Raw genomic sequence first — 21,968 nt, 5'->3', positions numbered from 1 at the left:
TAGCATCCGTCAGACCGATAATTAATCTTGGCTCACTGCTTGGCTGTTGCTCATAGACTCGATAATATCTTATCATGTCAAGCAATGAGCAAGCGAACGCGCTCGCAAAGCTTATTTCAGACCAGCACATACTCAATTATAGGGTGTTCCAGAACAGAACAAAACAAGAGTATTAAAAATATAAAAAGAAAAACTATTTTGCTTAGAGATTTTTATAAATCTCCTAAATTCTTATTACAATTTATTGATTTATTAATATGTATTATTTGCCAGGCACCCTGTATGTTGTGTGCCTTGCGATTTATTGTATGATTCATTTTATGATTCGTTGTTTTTGTCATAAATAAAATGAAGTTCGTGTAATACGTGGCGTATGCTTAACGTATGATAGATGAAACGCAAGAGAAGAGAGAAGAAAGGAAAAAATTGGAAAAAGGAAATGAAAAATCGTCTTTGCATTAAACTTCACGGAGTGTATGACTGACTCGTTATTTTTGTAGCCCTTTTATTGAATAACAAACATTTATAAAAATTTTCCCATAACCAAACAACAAAACCAAATGCAACAAATGGACGAGGCTGAGGACTATTGTGCAATTTGCCTCTGCCGCAAGCATCGCATTGTGAGCACTCCGTGCAAGCACACATTTTGCAAGCGCTGCCTCAAGAAGGTCTACGATGTCTGTCCCGCCAAGGTTTGTCCGTTGTGTCGAGCTCCCTTCGAGTATTACATTGTGAGTATTTGGCCAAGACACACACGCACCTGGGCAGCAACTAGACAATGGCAAGCCTGCGCAGCGCTTCAGAACTTGCTAATTGCCTATTTACTGCGCCAACTCGCTGCCACCGTTCATCTTAACCAGTTTCCCAACTCTCCCAGCGTGAACGTGGCTCCGGCATAAAAATCGTATTTTTGACATAGTTCTCCCTTTGCCAATAGTCGAAGTTGACATACTGTTTAACAATAATGTTTAGTTAATTAAATTTTTCCGTTTTTTTTTAAATTAAAATTTATTTTTTTATTTTTTTTTATTTGGTTTAAATTTGTTAAAATAAAGTTTGTGTTAATTCTCTTTTATATTCTCACGAAACACTGAAGTTTGACAACTTTTGATTAAATAAGCTCGAAACATCATAAAAACGAATTTCTATTCACTCAATTAAAATTAAGATTTTATTTTATTTACAAAACGAAATCACTTGACTTAGATGCATCAATTTTGCAAGGCTTTATTCACACACTCTCTCTACGTGCAGCAATGTGACAAAGGCACAATCGATGTAAGGCGATGCGACTCGTTGCGATTGATTCGATTTGATTCGATTCAATACGATTCTCGGTAATATGCAATGCCAAAGGAAAGGCATTGAAATATTGAATGCTTTGCCTGCGGCAGTACAAAGCGAAAGAAATTTTGAATTGCCGTTTTGCCATGCCACAAACGTGTCGCATGCAAAATGTCGATGACGATTATGATTATGACGATGATGGCGCGGAGCACACGTTAGAGCAGTGAAGGCTAAAGCATATGCAATAAAAATTGACAAGCAACGGAACATTGCAGGCTATCTGACACTCCGTCTTGTTGTGCTCAGGGCCAAAGCCAGGACGGCATTACAATTATAATGGATACACGCGCCACATGCTCGTCGAGTCGCCGGGAAGCGTCAGAGGAGCTCAATGAAGCGGCAAGGTCTGAATGCATTCGCACAAAAACTGACCATAAATTGAGGTAACTTCATTTCATTCCATTGCAATATTTATTGAGTTACGCTTTGTGCAGCTCTTACGGATGACATTCAATAAATTCAATTATTTAGTGCACATATTGCATATGCATATCACGTATACGTCACGTTGAGCTCAATTAGCCAACAGAGTTTATTTGCAGCTGGCCTGACAAACAATTCAGGGCTTATCTCTCGCAGCTTTGCAGCTTTCTTGCTGATAAACCTTATAACTATCATTAGCAAATGCCATCTTATCCAAGTGGCCAAGCGCTCAAGCGCCCAAGTGGCCAAGTGGCTGCCACCACTGCCACTTTTTGATGTGATTTATGCGTTTTGAGGGGGCGCGATGCTTTTACGCAATTTTGTACGCCTGACAGGCGGCGACAGTGTTTATTTATGGGCCGCCTTGGACTATCCAACATTCGCATAATACTGCTCAGGGTCTGATAAGTGGCGTACTTAAGGCCAGAGCGGAGCAGCGACGTCCTAGCAAGTCCTGAATTTAAGTGTATTAAAGCGTATCGAGCCCGCTTCTGTTACGCAAAAACAACAAATTTCGCTTTACTGCTGAACTCATTATATTAATTGGCGATGGGGTCGACTCAACATTTATGCCCTTGAGTGTTAAAGTTCTTGCGGCTTTCAATACAAATAAATTTCAATCTTCATTTTCGTTCATGGCCAACATGTTTTGGGCTGAGACCGTAGAGAATTCTTTTCATGCAATTTTTGACTTTTCGTGATGTACAACATTTTTTGGTCCTTGTCGAGGAAATATTTCACGCATGTATGTAGCTCTGAGCAATTCATATTGATGTGGCTTTTTGTTGCTCCATTTTTTTCGGTTGCAAACCGAATCACAGACAAAAGTTTTAATTATAAAAGTTTGCCGCAGTTGCCGTTCTGCAGAAAAATAAGTCATGCCGCAGGACTGGAAATTGAATCACACCATACAGCCGGGCTAGGAGTTTAGACAGAAACATGTTCATGTTGAGCTAAAGAATCCCTTTAGCAAAAAAAATTAAAGCAATTACAAAAACGTCTTCTCTGCTTACTAACTACATTTGACCTTAAATAAGCTGTTCTGCAATTCAAACACTTTGACTTAGCTAGTTATGCTGAGATATATTCATTAAAAATATAAATATTTAAACCACTTAGTTTTTAAATAAATTATTTAAACCATAAACTTGACAATTTAATAGAAATTAAGTATTTGTATTTGTATTTGAAAACTATTTGCTTTTTTTAGATTCAAATAGAGAACATTAACTGAGTGGCAAAAACTATAAAATGATAAAAATAGGTTGACTGCTAATTCCATTGACCTGAATCTTAATAACGGGCGCCTTCTTTATTCATAAAATAAACAAAGAAAAAACTAATTAATGTTATTCCTTTGTCTGTGCTGTCCGCACAATGCAACTCAATGCAGGTCATATTGTACTCTGTATACGAATCCCTGCGAATGTAGACACGTACCACGTGCAGTATATATATTCATAAGCAGGACGAAGAGTTGAATAGATCTAGCCATGTCCGTCTGTTCGTCTGCATGAATGTATTGCAAGTTAGAATGCATAAAAGAGCAGCTGCTACAGCAGTCTTACTTTCATTGAAATATATTCATATATATTCTGTATAAGGTGTCTGACAACAAATAAAGCATTCTTAAGCATAGAACCTATGCACTCTATAATGTTTATTCATATTTTCAGAACACTGTCAGCTCATAAAAGACTACAAAATCACTGACTTTTGTGTATCAAATGTATAGGACATCAAAGACAAGTATTCTATAAGCACTTAAGAGTGTTTATAGTTTATCGATGAGTTTAACTTTCACGCTGATTGAACAAATCGAATTCCCTTTTCTTTTATTTCATGCACAGAACACTAGGGTCTTTTGATTAAATTTCGCTCTAAACGAGACCAATATGCAATTAAATATAGCAAAGAAATTTGTTTTTGTTTAAAGTTCATGGCAAGCCAAGGGATAGCAAGCTAGACGAAAACATTCAGCCAACACACAGAACGCACTTATGCAAATTGAAGCGAGGATAGCGAGGAGCAAAGCGAGCGACAGCAGCTGCAATTTGCCACTGCAGCGCGGAGAACTGCAATGTGTGGAGGATATGTCAAAGCGACACATCGCATTGCTCGACTCAACGCTGCCCCGCGTCCCTCGTGCCTGCCGATGCGCAAATTGCACTGCTAGCCAACGCCAACGCCAACGCCAACGCCAATGCCAACGTAGATGGCTTTTCCCTTCGCTTTTTTAGTCTATCTGTCTGATTGCTTATCGTCGTTTTATGGCTTCTCGCTGAGAGAAAGTAACAAATAGCGATGGCCAGAATAGTTGGATGGACGGCAAAAGTGCGAGCGCGTTAAAATTAGTCGAGTTTATTTCCATGGCTGCAGGCGCTATTTTTAATTGAGTCTGTGTCGAGAGTTTGTACTTTAATTGGATTACTTTGGCGAGCTAAGATTTCGCTAGCTCTGATTTCAAAGTCTCGGAGACACGCAATTTTAAAGAGCAGAGAAAAAAGCTGCTGTCCCGCTTAGCAACGCCCCCGTTGCTACGTTAAGCCTCCGATGGCTCCACGTGCGCAAACAAGCTCTCCCACACCCTAACACACACCCACACACACATACACCCTCGCCCAACATATTAAGGATAATGGCAAGGGATATTTATTGCATTTGCACAGAAAAATAACGCTAACTGTGAAAAAAGCTAAATAATAACAGGTAGTACGGCAACCAGGCAGGTGGTATGAAGCCGACGCACAATACTTAATGCTCAGCAGGCATCGCTGTGCGAGGGTGGTTACATAAGTTGATTAGACTGATAGATCTCTTAATTCTTACATTTATGCACATACAAATTCAATTAAAAACACGAGCTGAAGCAACTGAATTAAAGTTTAAAATTCCTTTACAATGTAGAAAATAACAAATCTAACTTCAAATAAATAAATTTGATATTAATTTTGAAATGTAGAATTGCTGTTAGTTAAAATATGAAAATAAATTATTAAATCTTTTATTTGAAAATTTAAGACGTTACAATTCGAACATAATATATAAAGAAATCTTTTAAATTCAGCATGGTTTTGAATTATTTAACAAATTTACTTTGCTCTCAACACAGAACGATAAACTGGATACATAATTTAGTAGAAGGTTCCTAAGATGACAGGAACAAAATGTTGCAAATTTTTGTACTTTACACAATAAGGAATAAGGAATTTAATGTGAAACACGTACAGCATGTTAGCCCGATGAAAGCGTTTTTGTTGGCGCTAGCGCTCAACCTCTCCAATGATGAGGCAGAAGCTAATGTTAGGTCCTGTCAACCCTTTTCACAAGCTCTTGCACAGTGTGTGAGGGTAACCATATCAGACATTCTGCATAAGGAGTGCTGCTGGAGTGCCGAGATGTCACTCTGATCGTATTGCCAACTTTAAGGGATAAAAGTTGAATTTTCGAAAAAAGCTAACGTTACGAGCTACCCTCGCTTGAACTGCTCGCCAGCCAAAGACGCAACAGCTAAGCAAATGAAAAAGAATGGCCAAATCCACATTTGACAAATTACCAGCAAGCAGGTAAATAGCAGTTTAAGAGACATCTGGGAAGGTGTATGAGGCAACGCAGTGCAAGGCAAGCAAATGGGAATATGCTATGGTTGCCAGCCAAGGTAAACACTGTGAAAAACGGATCTTATCATTGTGATGATCTTGTGTAGCAATTAATAACACATGAAAGGATCATTTAACGCTTGCACAAATGCCACGCCCAGAACCGATAAGTAATTATTACTTGACATTTGACATTTGCCTTCTGGAGATAAATTGATTTGAGTTGAACTTTTCGCATTCGTTTCATGCCAGGGGGGTTTCCTTCATATTTACCTTCCTTTCATATTTACCGCACGGTCTTGAATTTATTTTTCCGGCTTTGAGCGCTGACTTTTTCCAATTATATTATTTTTATGACGCCCGTAAAGTGTGTTATAAAATATGTAATACAGCAGCAGGAAAAAGAAAAATAAATGCGGATGCTGAGAATTTTGAAAAAACTCGCTAAAATTGCTGTTGATTTGCTGAAAAGGGCAACTGAATTGACTCGTGACCTTTCCTCGCAGCATCAGCTGCAACTATGATTGCCATAATAGTGTGAAATACATAAACGTCAGCTACTATGAAAAGTCGAGCTGAATTGATATGACCTCAGACTCTGATAAGACAACTAAATATCCTGAGAGTTCAGCCAATTCTTAACACAATGCAGCGACTTGAGCTGTGTCCTTTTATTAAGTTTGGGATCGTCAGTCTAATTAAGCTCTTCTAAAAACATTTGCTAGCAGAGCTCACCTTAATGGCACCTTGTTACCCCTGACAGGTTAGCGTCCATTAACTAAGCGTAGGTTCATTATGCTCTCCCACGCTCTTAGTTTAAAGTAGTTTGGCTGAGTCTTGTCATGTGCAGGCCATTCGGTTGTAACCCTAGGCGCTCATCTAATCATTGGGCAACTGTTAAGCTTTTGATGGCTCCAAATCTACAACATAACACAACATTTAATGGCGCTGCCGCCTAGCAATGGGCACATAATTGAAGTGTGCAGCGCATCGCCACCCAGTGCCAAGTCCCATTCAGGTCTTTAGCTGTCGCCGACGCCTTCACAATCTACTTAATGTGATTGTTTAACGTGCGCTGGCAGAGCCACGGACCGAGAGGAGCATTAAAATATCCTGTGACAGAACAACGCTGACGCTAAAATGGGCGAATGAAATGGAACAAACGCAAAATATAATTATTAAGGGAGGCAGCAGCAACGACAACGACGATGGCTTCGAATGTTGGCATGAAAACAGAAACTAAAAAACTAAAACTTTGCACAAATGTCTAAAAATATCAGAAGCAAACTGCAAAACGTTGCGTGCCGTTGACAGGCGAGAGAAAGGCTCTGAGAGGTCCTTTGGTTGCCCTAATGTGCTCTAAAACTTTTGACATTTACCGGGGCACGCATAAACTAAAGCCCCCCACACGCTCCTATGTGTGTGCGTGTGGCTGGCTTCATGTATTTCATTTTATTTTCATCTCTACACAGCATTATAATGTGCCTTGGCCTAAGTCAACAGACAAGCACACGCAGGTGTGTTGGCTACATAATACAGTAACAAATAAATCGCATTAACGGCTGTTCATACCTTATGTGATTTGTGCGTGTATTTGGATAATATGTGAGCAGTGGCAAAAGTAAGTTCCATTGTCTGCACATCAATAACTAACGGTAAATATTTGTTCAATTCTGAATCGTCAACTAACTGAACACCCTTACAGCATGATCGATGGAAATTTGTGATCTAGATAAAATTTTCTATTACTATTGCAACTTTTCTTCTCTCAGAAAATATTTTTAAGAACTACGAAAATATTCAAATAATATGCATAATTAATATTTCTTTTCATTGAATTTGTCATATTGGTATATTTATAATTATGTAGTAATTATAATAATATTTATTTAGAAAGGAAAGTAAAGACAAATACAATGGAATGCTAAGTTTTCCTGTTATTAAGGTAGCTTATACGTTGGGCATGACAAATCTTTGAATGATAAACAATCAGGACACTCCGCTTGCTACCCTGGCAGCGCACTCAATCAAATGCAGGATGGGATGTGTCTGGGCAACAAATAAACCCAAAAAAAGCGGAGAAGGTGCAAATGCCGAGGATTTTATGCGCATTAATTAAAGGTAAGCTAGCACAAAAGAAGAACCCAAAAGGTGACGCCTGAGCACAGGCACAAATGATATATTTAATATGATATTTAAGCTGATTGAGATGAATTATCTCGAAATGAATAGCTGATGGATTGTTGGCCGACCATGGGCCTATGGTAATTTAAGGCTCAACATGTGTGCCGCGTGCTGACTCTGCATGAGATGGCCGCCACACAATTAGAGCAGCTGTGGACGCCAGTCGAGAGCTCAACGAGGCAAAATTACACAACGCCCAAAGGGGACAGCGACATCCAAAGTGTCATTAAAAATCTTGTTGCATACGCCGCGGCGCTATAGCCGCCAGCCAAGCGATTAAGTTGCGCAACTTTTCATATGAGCAACTTCGCGTATGTGTGTGGGAGGTGGGCGTGACACTCACGAACACTTTGGCGCAATTAAAGTTTCGAAATGCCATCGGGACGCGCGTCCCACAGCAGCAGTAGCTTTTATTTGACTTTTTCTACAATTATGGCGCAGAGAGTTCTTTTTTGTCGTCGCCTTTGCCAGCGTGGGCGTAGCCATCTGTTGGGCTTATGGCATAAAGTTCCGCCAGCGTTCAGTTAATAGTTTCGTTTTATGTTTAATATGACGTACTGATGCCTTTACGAGTCCACTTAGAAGCTTGTGCTTGTGGCGTGCAAGTAAATTGGCTTGAAAAATAAACGACTTTGGGAAAATGTTGATTATGAAATTATAATCGAGGTGTTATAAAATATAATTCAATTGAAAACGTATATAAGTATAAGAAATTAAATTAAAAGTAAAAACTTACGTGGCCTCGCTGACTAATGAATCTACCAGGGACGATGATTTGGGTAAACTAAAATAAAGTATGAGTAAAAAGTGAAATTAAAAAAAAAAAGTAAGAATTTCAAAAAACTAAAACTAATAAATAAATATATATAATATGAACAAATTATATATGTATAGCTATATATTATAATCTTAAGAAAATCAAAAGGATAAATTGGCTCAAGAAATGTGGTTTCAATTGTCGACTTCACTAACCTAATCTAAGTTTATCATTACGATATTTTATATCTTTTACAGTTGCTAGAAAAGTTCTTACTTACTTTACAATGGATGGCTAACAGCTTAGCACAAAGAGAGAATTATAAAAACATTTAATAAGCTTTTAAATAATATTCGTAACATGAAATATGAATACCTAAAAGTTTTGAAATACCTTAATGTTGGGATTTCTTCAATACTTTTCACCTTGACCTTTAGTTTAATCTATCATCTACTTGAGCTTGGCCATCATAGTTACCTGAAAAGAGGAAAGTTTTGAATTAATGAAGATTTATATCTTTGCAATGGAAATGTTAATAAATTAATTACACATTTTCCGATGAGGCGCCGGTAATTACGGCTCAAGAAAGGATTATCTAATGACCGAACCGAACGGAGCCGACCCAACCCGGACTGCGCCGGACCGGACCAATTTTAGCATGCAACCAACTGAATGAATGCCTTTTAATTAAGTCTCGAGATATGATTACAAAAGTGAAATTATGCTAAACGGAGCCTCGACATGAAAGGCAGTGAACGCCACTTGATTGTTTTCGCACACTAAGAAAGTTGAAAGTTCACACGCAAGCCGAAAGGTAAACGACGAGGGTCCGGTCCAATAAGCCCAGTCAAGTCCTGGTAAGACATAAATCTATACAAGCGACCGGACGTAAATCAAAATTAACACGGCTCAAAAGAACAATAGGCAAATATTGTTGTGAAACCATCAGCGGGTAATATACGGGTATTGCAACAATTTGCCATCAAGGACTCTCGCATTGTATCTCTTGGTCTGTTCTGTTTATAGAATCAATTGACAAGACTAACGGAATGGCAATGAGAGAATAAACACAGAGAGACAACCACACACTCACACACACACAGTGTAGAGGTGAACAAATAAAAGTTGCACTGGAGCTGGAAATTGAAATGTAAATCGTGCTGACCTTGGCCCAGTGCATGTTGCCTGATGCCCAAGTCCTTAGTCCTGTGATAAAGCATGGAAACCAAACACGAAAGGCTGGCTGCCATCAAAGGGCACCAAGGCAACGAGGATAGCACAAGTTGAGAAAAAAAGCACAAAAAAATAATGCAATATAAATGCAAGGATTTTCACAACGTATGCAAAATATTGCCTGATGCCGCCGCAAACCACAAGCCACACAAGGAATTTTTATTTAATTAAACTCCGAGCTCAATCTCCTCACACAGCGCCTAGGCGGCACGTGGCATTCTAACTTGTTGAAGCCACAGGAAGTTTCAGAGTCAGCTCCACGTATCATGGCGTTACTTTATAATGCTAATTAAGTATACGCAACATATACGAGCCTCGAGCAGACAGAAGGTTCCCACTAATAATTCAATTAAAACGATGACTTCTCCAGCTATTGTCGGAACAGGCCGACAATTCCAATCAGCTAAATAAATAATCGTAATGAATTTCTAGTTTTAATTAGAGCAAAACCAATCTGTTGGATAAACAGTTATAAACATTAGCTCGAGAAAGAAATGAACACATTTATGTTATGTTCCAAGCACATTTGCAGAGAAGAGAAAATTAGTTAATATTTAAAGCTCTTTAGCTGCTAATAGAATAAAAAAATTAAATTGTATTTCATTCCTTAATCAAGCGTAGGCTGTAAGAAAAGAACTTAATCATAGTCAGTGACGGCAACTGCTGCTGCGAACAGTTCAAGGCTTTGCTTGTTGTTATGCAATCTTGACAGGATAACCAGGATAACAGCATAGTTCAAATAACGTAACGGGGAGAACTCGAAGCTGTGCTGACTTGAAAGTCTACGCCAGGCAGACCCCTTGACCTTTGAGGAGCCTGCGTTATTTTCGAAGGGGCCGTGGCTAAACGAGACTTCAGCTTTGTCGTGCTGTTAGCGCACATTTCATTACTCAATTATAAAGCAAACAGTTGGGAGCTGCTGCTGGAACAGCTGCCACTTGCAATTTTCAATTAACGACTGAGTGGCAGACATTAGACTCCACAAAGAACTAAAGCCCGAGCTAAGGTCACGTTACCATGCGACATGGCACACAGAGAACAAAGAGGCCGACGCTATGGATAATCAACAGAGGTGAGCGGCAGCTGAATAACAACTTAATAAAGGATGCAGCTCCTGAAATAATGCAAACCGATTAAAACCGCACACCAAGCCGCAAGTATTTAATTAAGAAATGTTTTCCATTGACACGATAAAGAGGACAAAGCTGTCGTGTCTGCAATCACATATTTCAATTGAATAAAAATAAATCAAAAGCCATTGAAAATCAGAAAAAGAAAAGTTAAATAATGATGCAAAATTAATATGATTTTATAGATGAAACTGAACTGGAAATTGAGTTGATTAAGCAACAGATTTATAAATAAAGAGATTGAAAAAGCGTCTTAAAAGTCGTAAAAAGCCAACAGATTGAGTCAGAGAAGAGAGTTTGGATGCCCATATATCAGAGTTGGCTTTATATGTATCTTTAGAGTACATATATTAGCATATTGGTTTAGGACTTAGCGAATCTTTAAAGGTTATTTAAACTTTAAGCAAAAATTTCTTAAAAAAGAGCTGCCACGCAGTTGGAGATTTATAAAAGAAAAACATTGAGAGCAATGTCAACATCTTGTCACTTTCTTTATGAGTCAAGGCGTTAGTCGGCGCTCTCCAGGCGTCCATAAAATAAGGATGCTGCCAAGCAGGAAACGTCGGGTGCTTTGTTTGGCAACGCAAATGGCACCCACGTCCCCCATAAGCCGGCAGGATGTAGCTCAGGGCGGAAATTGTATTGGCCATAAAATGTTTGGTGGCTTTTGAGGCGCAGACAGAGACGCGTCGTACATGGAATCAAGGAGTTGCTGTGAGCTGGCAGCTGCGTCAGCTATTTTTAGCTGATACCAAAGGTCGTGCTGGGTCTGGCCCGCCAGCATGAAAATTTAATAAGTTTGTCCAAAATACATGGACAAAGGTTTGCAGTTACTTGATGGCTTGTCAAGTGCACTAAGCCAAGAAGAATATCGTTCACTAATAATTTAAGCAGAGCTTGTCAGCTGAGTAGTTGAAGAGTTTGCGCACCTCGAGGGATTCAGCTGGACCAAAGAGCTGGTGTACTTAAGAATAGCAACGATATTTCAGGCACACACTAAAGCTCAGCCATGCCAACTAATCGATGAAATCATTCAAGTTTATCGGAATTATAAAATATTCAAAATTACATTTAAATATTTTTGGACTCAGCCAAAATAGCCAAAGTTCAACTTTGATATTGACTTGGAAGTCGTATTTATTTTTTGAATTTTCGGACTTGGAAGTACAATAAAGTTACGATGCGAATTGCTGACCCTTTTCTCGCCTCTAATTTTCGTGCTTCTAGCCCCAAATTTGAATGGGTCCACGGCACAACAACGTGATAGTCAGCAAGCAAGACGGTCATTAAAAGTTAAAAGCGGAGCACGACCAAAAGGGTCGCCAAATATTGATAACATAACAATTAGATTAAACGAGGACTAAAGCGAAACTAAGGAGTTGTGATCCGAGGCAATGTCACAATGTAAGCCACAAAAGAGAAATTGAGATGCAGCCAGGAAAAACCTTAAATTGCAAATTGCGTGGGCGAGAGGCAAGAGAAAATGCTGTGACATAGTCACAAGGTGTTGGCTCTGGCTGCCTGTTGTTGCCAGAATTAATTGTGCACGGTAGCGACGGGTGCACAGCACAAAATTAAATTGCAAAACGACGTGCCAGCAGCAGGAACAGTGGCAGTAGCAGCAGCCGAAGCAGTAGCAGGAGCAGGAGCAGCAGTCAGCGACTGTGGTCCTTGTTGCCGCAGGCATCTAACGCTGAAATTGAATTAGGCGCTGTTTTTCATTCCAACTATAAACACATTTGCAAGGCCAATAGACGCTGCGCAGTTGTGGCCGCGCAATTGCGTTATGGCGCCGTACAATGGCTGTCTCAAAAAACGCGCATACGCCGCTTGTGACCAAAGCCATCTTTTTCAAACTTAACTTAAAGACTAAGACTTTAAGTGACAGTCACTAAAGAATATACTTATTCAGTGTTTATTTGAAGAAAAGTTCAAACGCTTTAAGATATTGACTTTATATAAAATATATTTTTAGCAAATAATCTGCTGGTAGTTATTCACATTTTTAAGCTCTTGCCATGGCGATAAAGCTCTGTGCTGTGCTGCAGCTGCTTATCCCATTTTAAACCAGGTTCAGGGCTCATAAAAAGCTGCCACAATGAAATGGCCAACGTTGACGCTTTAGGCAGTGAGTTTTACACTTGGGATGACCTTTTCATTCCAACACAGCAAATAGAAACACACAAACACACACATGAGCAACAGGGACCGACTTTTGAAAGCAGTCAGCAGCTATTAACGTTATGCAAATAGAACTAAGAGCAGCCCAAACCCCAGCCCACAACCAAAATCCAAATCCAGACCGAAGCCCCAGCCATCTACATCAGTCCAGGGTTGTGAGCAATTTCAAAAATTTTAGTAAGTGCGCGCTTATCAAACGCAGTTTGGCGTTTTATAGAGCGTGCGAGCTTTATGTAAATTTCTGAGTATTCCATTTGACTAGCTCGTCATAGCTGTGGCAATGCTGTTCACAACAATGATGCGATATGCTGCTACTCTGTAATGAATATCTAAAAATGAAAAATTAAAGAAGAGAAGAGAAAGGTTTCTGTTCTAAAAAAGACACTTTTTGTTTATCATTCACTACTATATCAATATCGATTGAATGCTCAGAGGCAAATTTGTGTTTATTGATAATCAAAAATGTAGTACAGGGTATATATCGGTTTGTCACTCTCTCTCTCTTGCTGAAAACACTGCAAATATGAAGTGTTGTCTGCTCGGGCTTTATTTTACCAAGCGGAATTGCATAGTTGACTAAACAAAAAGCAGATATGAGGCAAAAATTTATGTAAGCACCTTATGAAGGAATTAATGCTGGGAAATTCAAAACGAAATATAAAGAAATTAAAATTATTTAGCCATCAACTAAATACATTCAGTTTTAGGCTATTCTATCTCTATTAAAGAATTGTTGAGGCAAAAAATGAAAGCAGATGTGAGCTATTCGAAATCTAGCGATGGAATTGGGAAATATATCGAAAGAATTAGAAGATTATACACGAATATATATATATATACATATATATCTAATTGTTCAGAAATATATGTAAATAGTTTATGGATTGATCTCTATCTGCTTTTGGCTCTTATAAAAACGTATAAAAAAATATTGCATAAGTATTTTCCGTGAGTTTGGGTTATAAATTTACGTTCAGCAGTTTTAACAACATTTTTCTTATGGAGCCTGATTGCTGATTTTTTTAAAATTGACTTGAGATGACTTTTCAACTTGAAACGTAAAGCAAATGTTTCTTTTGACGCAGTTGAACCTGAAAAGCGCCGTAGGAGAACGAGAAAGAAACAAAAAACACGTAGACGTAGCACTTTTATGTTACGGCGTAATTTGCTATTTTGTAGCATTTTGCCAGCCTGCAGAAATATAACAATTTTTATGTGTGTGCGTGCATTGTCTCACCACACACACACACACACACAGGCACATGCGCAGCACCCCCTTTTTTACTTTCACATCATTTGTTGGCATTACTTTGACTGTCACTTCCGCAGTGCGTTAATATTTATGTCTTTATACGCCTCGCCTTATACTACGCTCTCTGCACTGCCAACTACATAGTTCGGTATATATATACTATATATTATATAGGTATACCTTTGAACATAAGTGAAATGCGTAACTTTTTCCAGTTTTTCCGTTTCCTGTACTCGTCGTTACTTCCGTGCACTTTGGCCTTTGTCCTTTGCGCCCTTTTAACCATTTATCTTTATTTTCCCCATCACAAACATAAACACAGCGGGCTACTTTAGCATATGTTCCAGCAGCAGCCTCCATATGCTCGGACCCAACTAAACTTCCTTTAGTGCTGCAAATCAAATCACTTAAGGCAGTGAAGGAAACAAAAAGTTTCAATTGAATTCGAACTAGTTAACGAAACGTGCTACTAAAAGTATAAAATGGTAAATATAATGCAATTTCAATTACAATTCGGTAAATACATTAAGTAAATGGCTTTTGTGTGCTGTTAAGGCAAATTAATAAGAGAGAAAATGATAAATAAATAGCATTCATCTGATATTCATTACTTGCACACATTGCATAACAATTATAATTTTACAGCAGCTTTTAAAATAATAAATACAATTTATGGTGATAGTTCACAAGAAACAACAAGTATTCATTCAGGTTCAGGAAAATTCACATTCACCATAGTCGAAATGTATTTCATGAATGAATACTTTCATTAAGAATTTTCAGCTTAATTTGCTTGTTTTTTAATACTAACCAAGTTTATGTTGATTAAAAAAACTTGACTTGTGGGTACTAAAATGTCAGCTGTTTAATAGTTTCCGAAAATTAAGGCAAAGGCAATCTTCCTCTTGTCTCTTGCTCTGTTACTTTTTTCACATTTCCAGTGCGGAATGTAATTAGGAATATTGGGTATTTAAAGGGTATCAGTGATTCGATTATGCCATTACCATTTTATATCCTGCATGTGCCATAAAAACAGCTGCCAAACGCTGGTAATTGACCGCCAATTTGATTTAGCCAAGCTGTACAACTGTTGTGCAATAACAAAATGAGGCTAAGTGCAGCTCAGAACAGCATGAAAAATAGTGACTATAAAATTGAGACGATAAAATTGATGCGAGGCCATTGCGCATTAGTGCCATTAGTGTTTGGAATAAAATAAATTAAAATACTTAACTTAAGTATAATTTTCAAGGAAAGATAGAATAAAGAGTTTTCAAATCAATCAAAATTCATTTTTATTAATTATTTATGATCTACAGCAAACAAAATAATACAGAAATCAGTTTTTTTTTTCATATAAAAGATTCAATTTGAGGCGAATCTGCATTCAACATTCATGTTGCATACTTTGAGGCGCGGCCTTTGGCTGGATTGGCAATTATCGTGTGAATTATAGAAGGGCGACCGGCACACAAATGGAATAAAAACCAAACTGGCCACAACTTCGACCCTCTCCTCACTTGACACACAAAATATAAGCACGTTAATATGCCGCAAATGGCAAGTGGCAGACCGGTCGTTAGCACCCACGCCACCCAGCGTTCAGTGTCCCGCCGTTCTGCTTGGCATACAATTTTAATATCGTCCTTAAGTTTAAATAGCCTCAAGTTGCCGGTGGCCTTTGCGTTGTTTGATTTGCCAGCATTTCAATTCAGCACAGCACATTTTATTTGTATTTCCCAGCCAACTTTCTTTCGGGGGCGGCCATAAATTCTCAGCCTTGCGCCGTTACTCTATTTATTTATTTATATATTTATTTTGAGGCCAGCGCTTTGATTTGATTGTGCATTGCAGTGTGTCGACGGACACCCCACCAGAGGTAGCTCTCCACACCTACGCTCTGCCCACAGACGGCACTTCCAGAAATGTAGGCTACGAGAAGTGCACGTGAAACCTTGAAATTGTTGACGGATTTACATATATCTATTCTATATAATTGAATATCTAATATATATATATATATATAGATATATATATATATATATAATGAATATATAAATATATATATATATATCAGCCTCATTCATTCATTTAAAAAAAAAAAGCCAATTATTTCAGTTTTCGAATATCTGTTTCTGTTTTATATCAAAGTGCGCGAAACTGATTAGAAAATCGATTTTTCGACTTGTTAACCATATGTTAAATTCAAAGGTCGAAGTGTACAAGAGCTGAATAGCAATGCAGCTACACGATGAGCTGATTCGGAGGCCACGCCTACTACAAGGCTTACCATGTTTTAGTCGACTTTACACAAGTATCTATTTTAATTTGTCTCTCGGTGAATAACAAATATAAAAATATATAACCAAATATAATAAATAAATAAAAAATATAAAAAATTGCAAGTATCTGGACGATATACAATATACTCTCTTCACTTCAGGAACAAGTAACAAATGGCAAATAACATTTTATGCCTCTGCAAAGCTATTACCAAATGCAAAATGATTTTTTCTGCGTAGGTATTTGATTGGCTATTGATGTTGGTAAGCAATGCGAGCCAATTTCGAATTGAATCAATGCCAATATTGACCAGATTTATTTTTCATGACTACCCAAAATAAACTCGTTTCGTTGTTGTTCTTATTGTTTGTGCGACAATCAAAAGTTTTCAAAAACTTGGCATACACACACAGACACATATGTTGGTGTTTTTGTGTGCATAAGCATAAATTAATAAAAGGCTGTGACAAAGAGAATTCTTAAAATAACATAGCCTCTTTTAAGGCGAGCCTTTCGTCCTGCTTATTTGCGTAGCAATTTAGGCGCTAGCTTTGTTTTCATTGTTTTTGTTGTCGTCATTTTAAAAAATACGCAGCAAGCACTGGCAATGGAAACAACAACAGCAATAACAACGAATGCAAGGGCATTCACACACACTCGCACACACACACAAGCAAAGGCATACGCAGTCACAGAGAGCAACTGCAAATAGTGTAAATGTCCTTGAAAACGCGCAAATGGCAAAGCCAACATCGTTGGCCCTGGCGTCGCGCATACAGGTGAAGGCTTTGCAGGATGAAAATCGGGGCCAGGCAGCTATCATGCTACTCGAAATCCATTTCGACTCGACTTCTTATAAATAGTGTGCATTTCTTTCGAACGTGTTTCGTATAATTCATATTTAAGAAAAAGAGAAATCTTAAAGAAAATTGAATTTTTAATATTAAAAAAAATAAATATAAAAAATTGTCATGTTCTGTACAATATTTATAAATTATATATGGAATATATATATAACTAAAGTGTTATATTGAGTCGACAAATGACTCAACATTTTTTTTTATCCCAAATAAGAGAAGCTGAGCTAAATAAGCTCAAAACTTGCTAATTTATGCTTGGAATGCGCTTTTTATGGCTGAGCCCTTAGAGTAAGGTGTTATTAAGACCTTTATATGGCGGCGATTTCATTTGGCAGTTTAATGAGCAGCATTTATGCATGGCAGCCAAAATTGAATTAATTAATTCAACGAAAATTATAGAGATTTAACGTTGATTGCTGTTTTGGGGGCCGCGTCTGATTCGCAAAGGCTCAGGCCACGTTTACTGAATGCACAATTATTAAATAGGCTGGCAAAAGGACAACAAGAACCACGGCAACGGCAACGGCAAAGGCAGCAGGCGAGGATGGCGTCCTCTGCTCCTCTATTGGTTTAAGCATATCACATGTGCACATTTCGTTTTGTTTTACAGACGCAACAGAGCAAAGGAGAGCGACCCAATCTTTAGCTCTCTCTTTCTCTTTCGCTCACTCTCTCTCTCTGTCTGTCAGTCTCTGTTGCCACTCTCTTTGGTATCGATCCGGAAAGCGTGCAAAAGTCAACTGGAAACTGGAAACCAACCACCAGAATCTTGTCCTGCTGCTGTGCTGCTCAGCATGGAGCAAATGTCTCTGACATTGGTGACAGGATTTCTTTTTTGCGACTCAACGGAGAAAAAAACTGAATGGCAACGGCAACGACGTACGAGTGAGTGGGTGGCAGCATGACTCAACATTTTGTGGTTATGCATAAGCCACGTACACGTGCAATTTGTGAAGAGCGAAACAAAAGCGGAAAAGGAAGCGTAGTCCGCGACAGCATAGTCCCCAAACTTGTCAATGTCAGTTGATAGTGAAGGCAGCAGCGGGAATAGGTTGGGTAATGGGTAAGCTAGGAGACGCACTTCAAAGTCTGGCAGCAGCTGTTGGCAGCTGGCAAAGGCTGCTAACGTGACGTGCTCAGAATTGACTTTCCCCATCCAAACACATAAGCACACCCACACACACACACCTCGCTACTCGCAAACACACAATTAAATATTAATGTGCCAAATTAAGTGAAAAATGGTATTTGCTGGTCTACGCTTTGGTGGGAGTGTCAGGATGCATAGCTCAGAGAAGCTTCAATGTTTTGGCTTTTAATTGTCTAAAGGATTAGGCAGCAACTTCCAGCATTAACAGCATATCAGTTGAGCTTAAATGGTATTACGACATGGCACAAAATGGAATTGATAATATTTGTATAAACTTTGGGAGTTGTTAACAAAAATATGACTTTATGCCAAAAAATATCAAGAAATCGGTATAAACAATATATGTTTTTAATTTTAGGATTGCAAAACTTGGAAATTCTCCTTATAAGAATTCATTAGGAAAACTACAAAAATATATTCGAAAACAATACTAATTTTAAAATAATAAAAATCAAACTTGTGAAGTTTATCTTATAAATACACTCTAATTAAAAGATAAGAAGTCAGTTTAAATTATAAAATAAGATTAAATTAATAATGAATTTTCTAGCAGATTTTAGTACAACTTAGGTATAATTTGCTAAACTTTCGAGGCCCTGTTCTTAAATATGCTAAAGGTATATCACCACCAGAAAAGCCTGAGTATAGTCTCCATTTATAATACCAGTACCTCGATAGGTAAATGGGGAATCAGTAGCTTCAGCAGTGAAGCTCTTCATGACATTGAAAATGTTGATTTATATTCTGAAACAGAGTAAATAGAAGTTCACAGAAACTGAAAGAGATTTTCATGTTTCTAATTTCTCATGCCATCACAATTGAGGAATCAAACCATAAATGAGTTTATATATTACAAATTGATCAGCTATTCGTTTGCAGTTAAGGCAATTATGTTCAGTCACGAAACGCAAGGTGCAATGTAATATGCAACACAAAATACAACGAAATGTGGCTAAGCCAGGGTAGCCAAGCAGGCAAAAGGATTGGCGAAATGCTAAAAGGTAGAAACTGCAAGGTCAATTCAGCACGCCATAAGGAAAACAAAGGGTCGCAAGTGGGTCTCTGCTGGAGGCATAGAACGAAGCGACTTCGGCGTGAAATGCCAATAGGTCCTAGTTTCAAAGCATGTGCAGCTGTCAGATAACAGGCATTGGCCTTGAGCGTTAACTGCCAAAAGATAAACACACGCTAAAGAGTCTAATCTGTTGTGCCAAGCAGCGAGAGAACTTTTTGGCATTTTGATCGAGGCATAGAAGTATTGAAATCTCAGAAGTTTACTTACCTTTTGGCACCTTCCTCGCCTTCGAGCAGTTGCTCGCCACCGGCAGCGGCTGCAGCATCCTGTTCCGCTGATGTGGCAACTGCCTCGGCTGAAGATGTGGTTGCAGCGCCAGCGGCAGCTTCGCCTGTGGGCACTGGCACATCCTCATCGCCAGCGCCGCCCTTGACTGCGCCTACCAGCGAGGTGAATTGATTTGTTAAACCCGAAAACATGTTTGGCTTTGTTGTTCTGTTCTGTTCTGTCTGTTTTGTGTGCTTTTTGCCAGCGATGCGCTCGAAAGGATTAGCCTAGCGTAGTCGTGTATACAACACAAAACGAATGCCACACGAAGCTGAAGCTGAAGATGTAGACGAAGCTGACGCGACGACAAAACCTCAGAAAGCAGAAACGTGCAAACGTCCGCAAAGTGGGCGCCTTGTTTGTGGGCTGTTGATACTTTCGGTTCACTCTCTTGGTGACTCTCTTTATTTCTCTCTCGCTCTCTCTGTCACGCTGCCCCTTGCTCAATTCAATTGGCTCTCTTGTCGTGTTCTGCAGACGTCGCTGCTGTCTCGCAGCTACTTTGTCTCCTTCCTTCGTTTAACTTTTATTACACTTGGCAGGAATTTTGTAATAGGTTTTTCTTTAGCATCAATGTAGTTTCACTTTCAACGGGTTAGTTATGTAAATTTTTTACTCTTTTACAGTTAGTTATGTTAGCACGCTGTAAAATGAATAATGAGAAACAATAAAAATTAACAACAATGCGAATTAAACTTTTGCCATTAGCAAGGAAAATCAATAAATCGGCAAATAAATTGTAACTATTTAAAGTACACTAGGCTTTAACTGTCAAAGTGATTGGCACTGTGAAAATGTCGCGTTGAATCGATATTTGTTTACGCTTCACGCCTTCGACTTTTTACTATATAACGTAACGTTCCAAATTACCACTTCATTGAGTTTGTTTTTTAACTGTTGTCTGCTTGGTAGAGCGAGCAAAACTCGAATTTTCGCCTGCCTGTCTCGAAGGTCCTCTGAAAACTGATTGAACAGCGGAATTTTCTTTTCACTAATACCGTTGACTGATGCGTACTCTCTTCCTCTCTTTCACATACAGAAAAGTCAGAGCTCCTAGAACGATGCTCCAGAAGACACCATCTCTGTGGAAAATCGTCGTCGTAGTCGATGTTGTTGGTGGTTGATTTCAGCGTTTGCTTTGTGCTGGAATTTCTGTGTATGTTCGCGCATGTGCCAGCTGTTTTGCGTTGTTAGAGCTTAGACTTGTTAGACTGCGACAATTAAACAAACAATTGACACGTCTTATTGTACACAAAAAATACGGAATATTTAGTGTCAATATATTTGCGTAGCATTGAATTTTTCTTTTCTTTGTATGTCCACCAGTGCTGCCAAGCTCCAGCTGTTCCACGCAGTCAACTTTGCGTTGCGATTATACAGGGTTGTCATCAAAGAACAATCAGCTGATTATAAACTATTTAAATGTTCAAAATATTTTGTATATTTACAAACAACAAAAATTAGATGGATCTACTTAAAATCTAATTAAAAACTAATTCGTTTTGAGGATGGAAGACACAATAAATTTTTAGCGCCTCTGCCTTGCTCTGCTTTGAGGCGCTTCCTCTGATTGTTGATCGGATTTTGGCTTTTGATGCTGTTCCTGCGCCTTAAGTTCATGATCTAAACGCTCCTTCGCACGAAAAACTTTGGATTGCAGATAAAATGATCCTCCCCTGGCTCGATCATTGACGTTAAACAGATGCTCATAGTTTTTAGTAATGCTTTCCACGTTTTTGGTGTCCTCAATGTTTAATATTTGCTTGGCCTCCTCCAGCGTCATACCTATGGAAAATATTGTTAGTCAAAACCCGGACATTGTTTTTCATTCATAGTTGCAGCCACCTGTACGCAAATTTGATTCCGCACTCTGATCTCCTTGTCGTCCGCCACCGGCACGTTTAGCAGCTTCTTGCGATGCGGCGATTTCTTGCTTCAGGGCCTTGGCAAAGGCGCGTCCTATTGCCTGGCCACCTAGCACAATAATTTGAGCAATATACTTTGCCATGACTGCTTTGGTTTACTGGTTTCTCGACAAAACTTGTATGTGAATTTAGGTGTACACTTAAAATAACGAGCCTAAACAACTTTACGTGCTTGACATTATACAACGTACCTAACCTACAATCAGACTAGGCACGCAGGGCAAGCCAGATACAGCTGTTCGAAGAGTGATGGGTAGCACTAGTTTTATATGTGACCGTTTTTTGTAATTACGATTTAA

At 38.7% G+C, this 21,968-nt stretch overlaps 3 protein-coding genes across 18 annotated transcripts in view; 1 reads left to right on the top strand and 2 right to left on the bottom strand.

Annotated features, from left to right (window-relative positions):
* The window catches only part of LOC111603013 (synapse-associated protein of 47 kDa), a 30,714-nt gene extending 9,615 nt beyond the window's left edge, over positions 1-21,099 (bottom strand). For 4 of the 15 annotated variants that reach the window (XM_023320427.2, XM_023320429.2, XM_023320428.2 and 1 more), the window contains exons 1-2: positions 20,615-21,096; positions 19,685-20,387 (exon numbers count right to left, since the gene is read on the bottom strand). In XM_023320427.2, coding sequence (XP_023176195.2) covers positions 19,685-19,896 — 212 coding nt within the window. In that variant the 5' untranslated portion in view covers positions 19,897-20,387; positions 20,615-21,096. Of the gene's footprint in view, positions 1-8,292; positions 8,341-19,684; positions 20,388-20,614 lie in introns of all 15 variants that reach the window. The other 11 variants (XM_023320419.2, XM_023320426.2, XM_023320425.2 and 8 more) reach the window with 7 other exon arrangements.
* Positions 471-1,750, top strand: LOC111603018 (RING finger protein 166). 2 transcript variants are annotated; one of them, XM_023320437.2, is made up of 2 exons: positions 471-734; positions 1,258-1,750. In XM_023320437.2, the coding sequence occupies exons 1-2, from the start codon at positions 561-563 to the stop codon at positions 1,342-1,344; spliced, it is 261 nt and encodes an 86-aa protein (XP_023176205.2). In that variant the 5' UTR covers positions 471-560; the 3' UTR covers positions 1,345-1,750. The 2 variants fall into 2 exon arrangements, with proteins under 2 accessions (XP_023176205.2, XP_023176206.1); XM_023320438.1 differs by lacking the exon at positions 1,258-1,750 and adding an exon at positions 881-978.
* A 110-nt stretch (positions 21,100-21,209) lies between the features above and the next one.
* On the bottom strand, positions 21,210-21,878 carry LOC111603017 (mitochondrial import inner membrane translocase subunit Tim16). Its single transcript, XM_023320436.2, has 2 exons — positions 21,590-21,878; positions 21,210-21,529 (listed from the first exon to the last, which is right to left on the bottom strand). Exons 1-2 carry the CDS (start codon positions 21,750-21,752, stop codon positions 21,273-21,275), a joined length of 420 nt encoding a protein of 139 aa, XP_023176204.1. The 5' UTR covers positions 21,753-21,878; the 3' UTR covers positions 21,210-21,272.
* Between the last annotated feature and the right edge of the window lie 90 nt (positions 21,879-21,968).

The sequence above is a fragment of the Drosophila hydei genome, unplaced genomic scaffold (genome assembly GCF_003285905.1).
Source record: "Drosophila hydei strain 15085-1641.00,03,60 unplaced genomic scaffold, DhydRS2 tig00000063-arrow-pilon, whole genome shotgun sequence".
Classification (NCBI taxonomy): Eukaryota; Metazoa; Arthropoda; class Insecta; order Diptera; family Drosophilidae; genus Drosophila; species Drosophila hydei.
The sequence above is the reverse complement of the archived record's forward strand: the minus strand, read 5'-3'. Positions and strand labels throughout refer to the sequence as shown.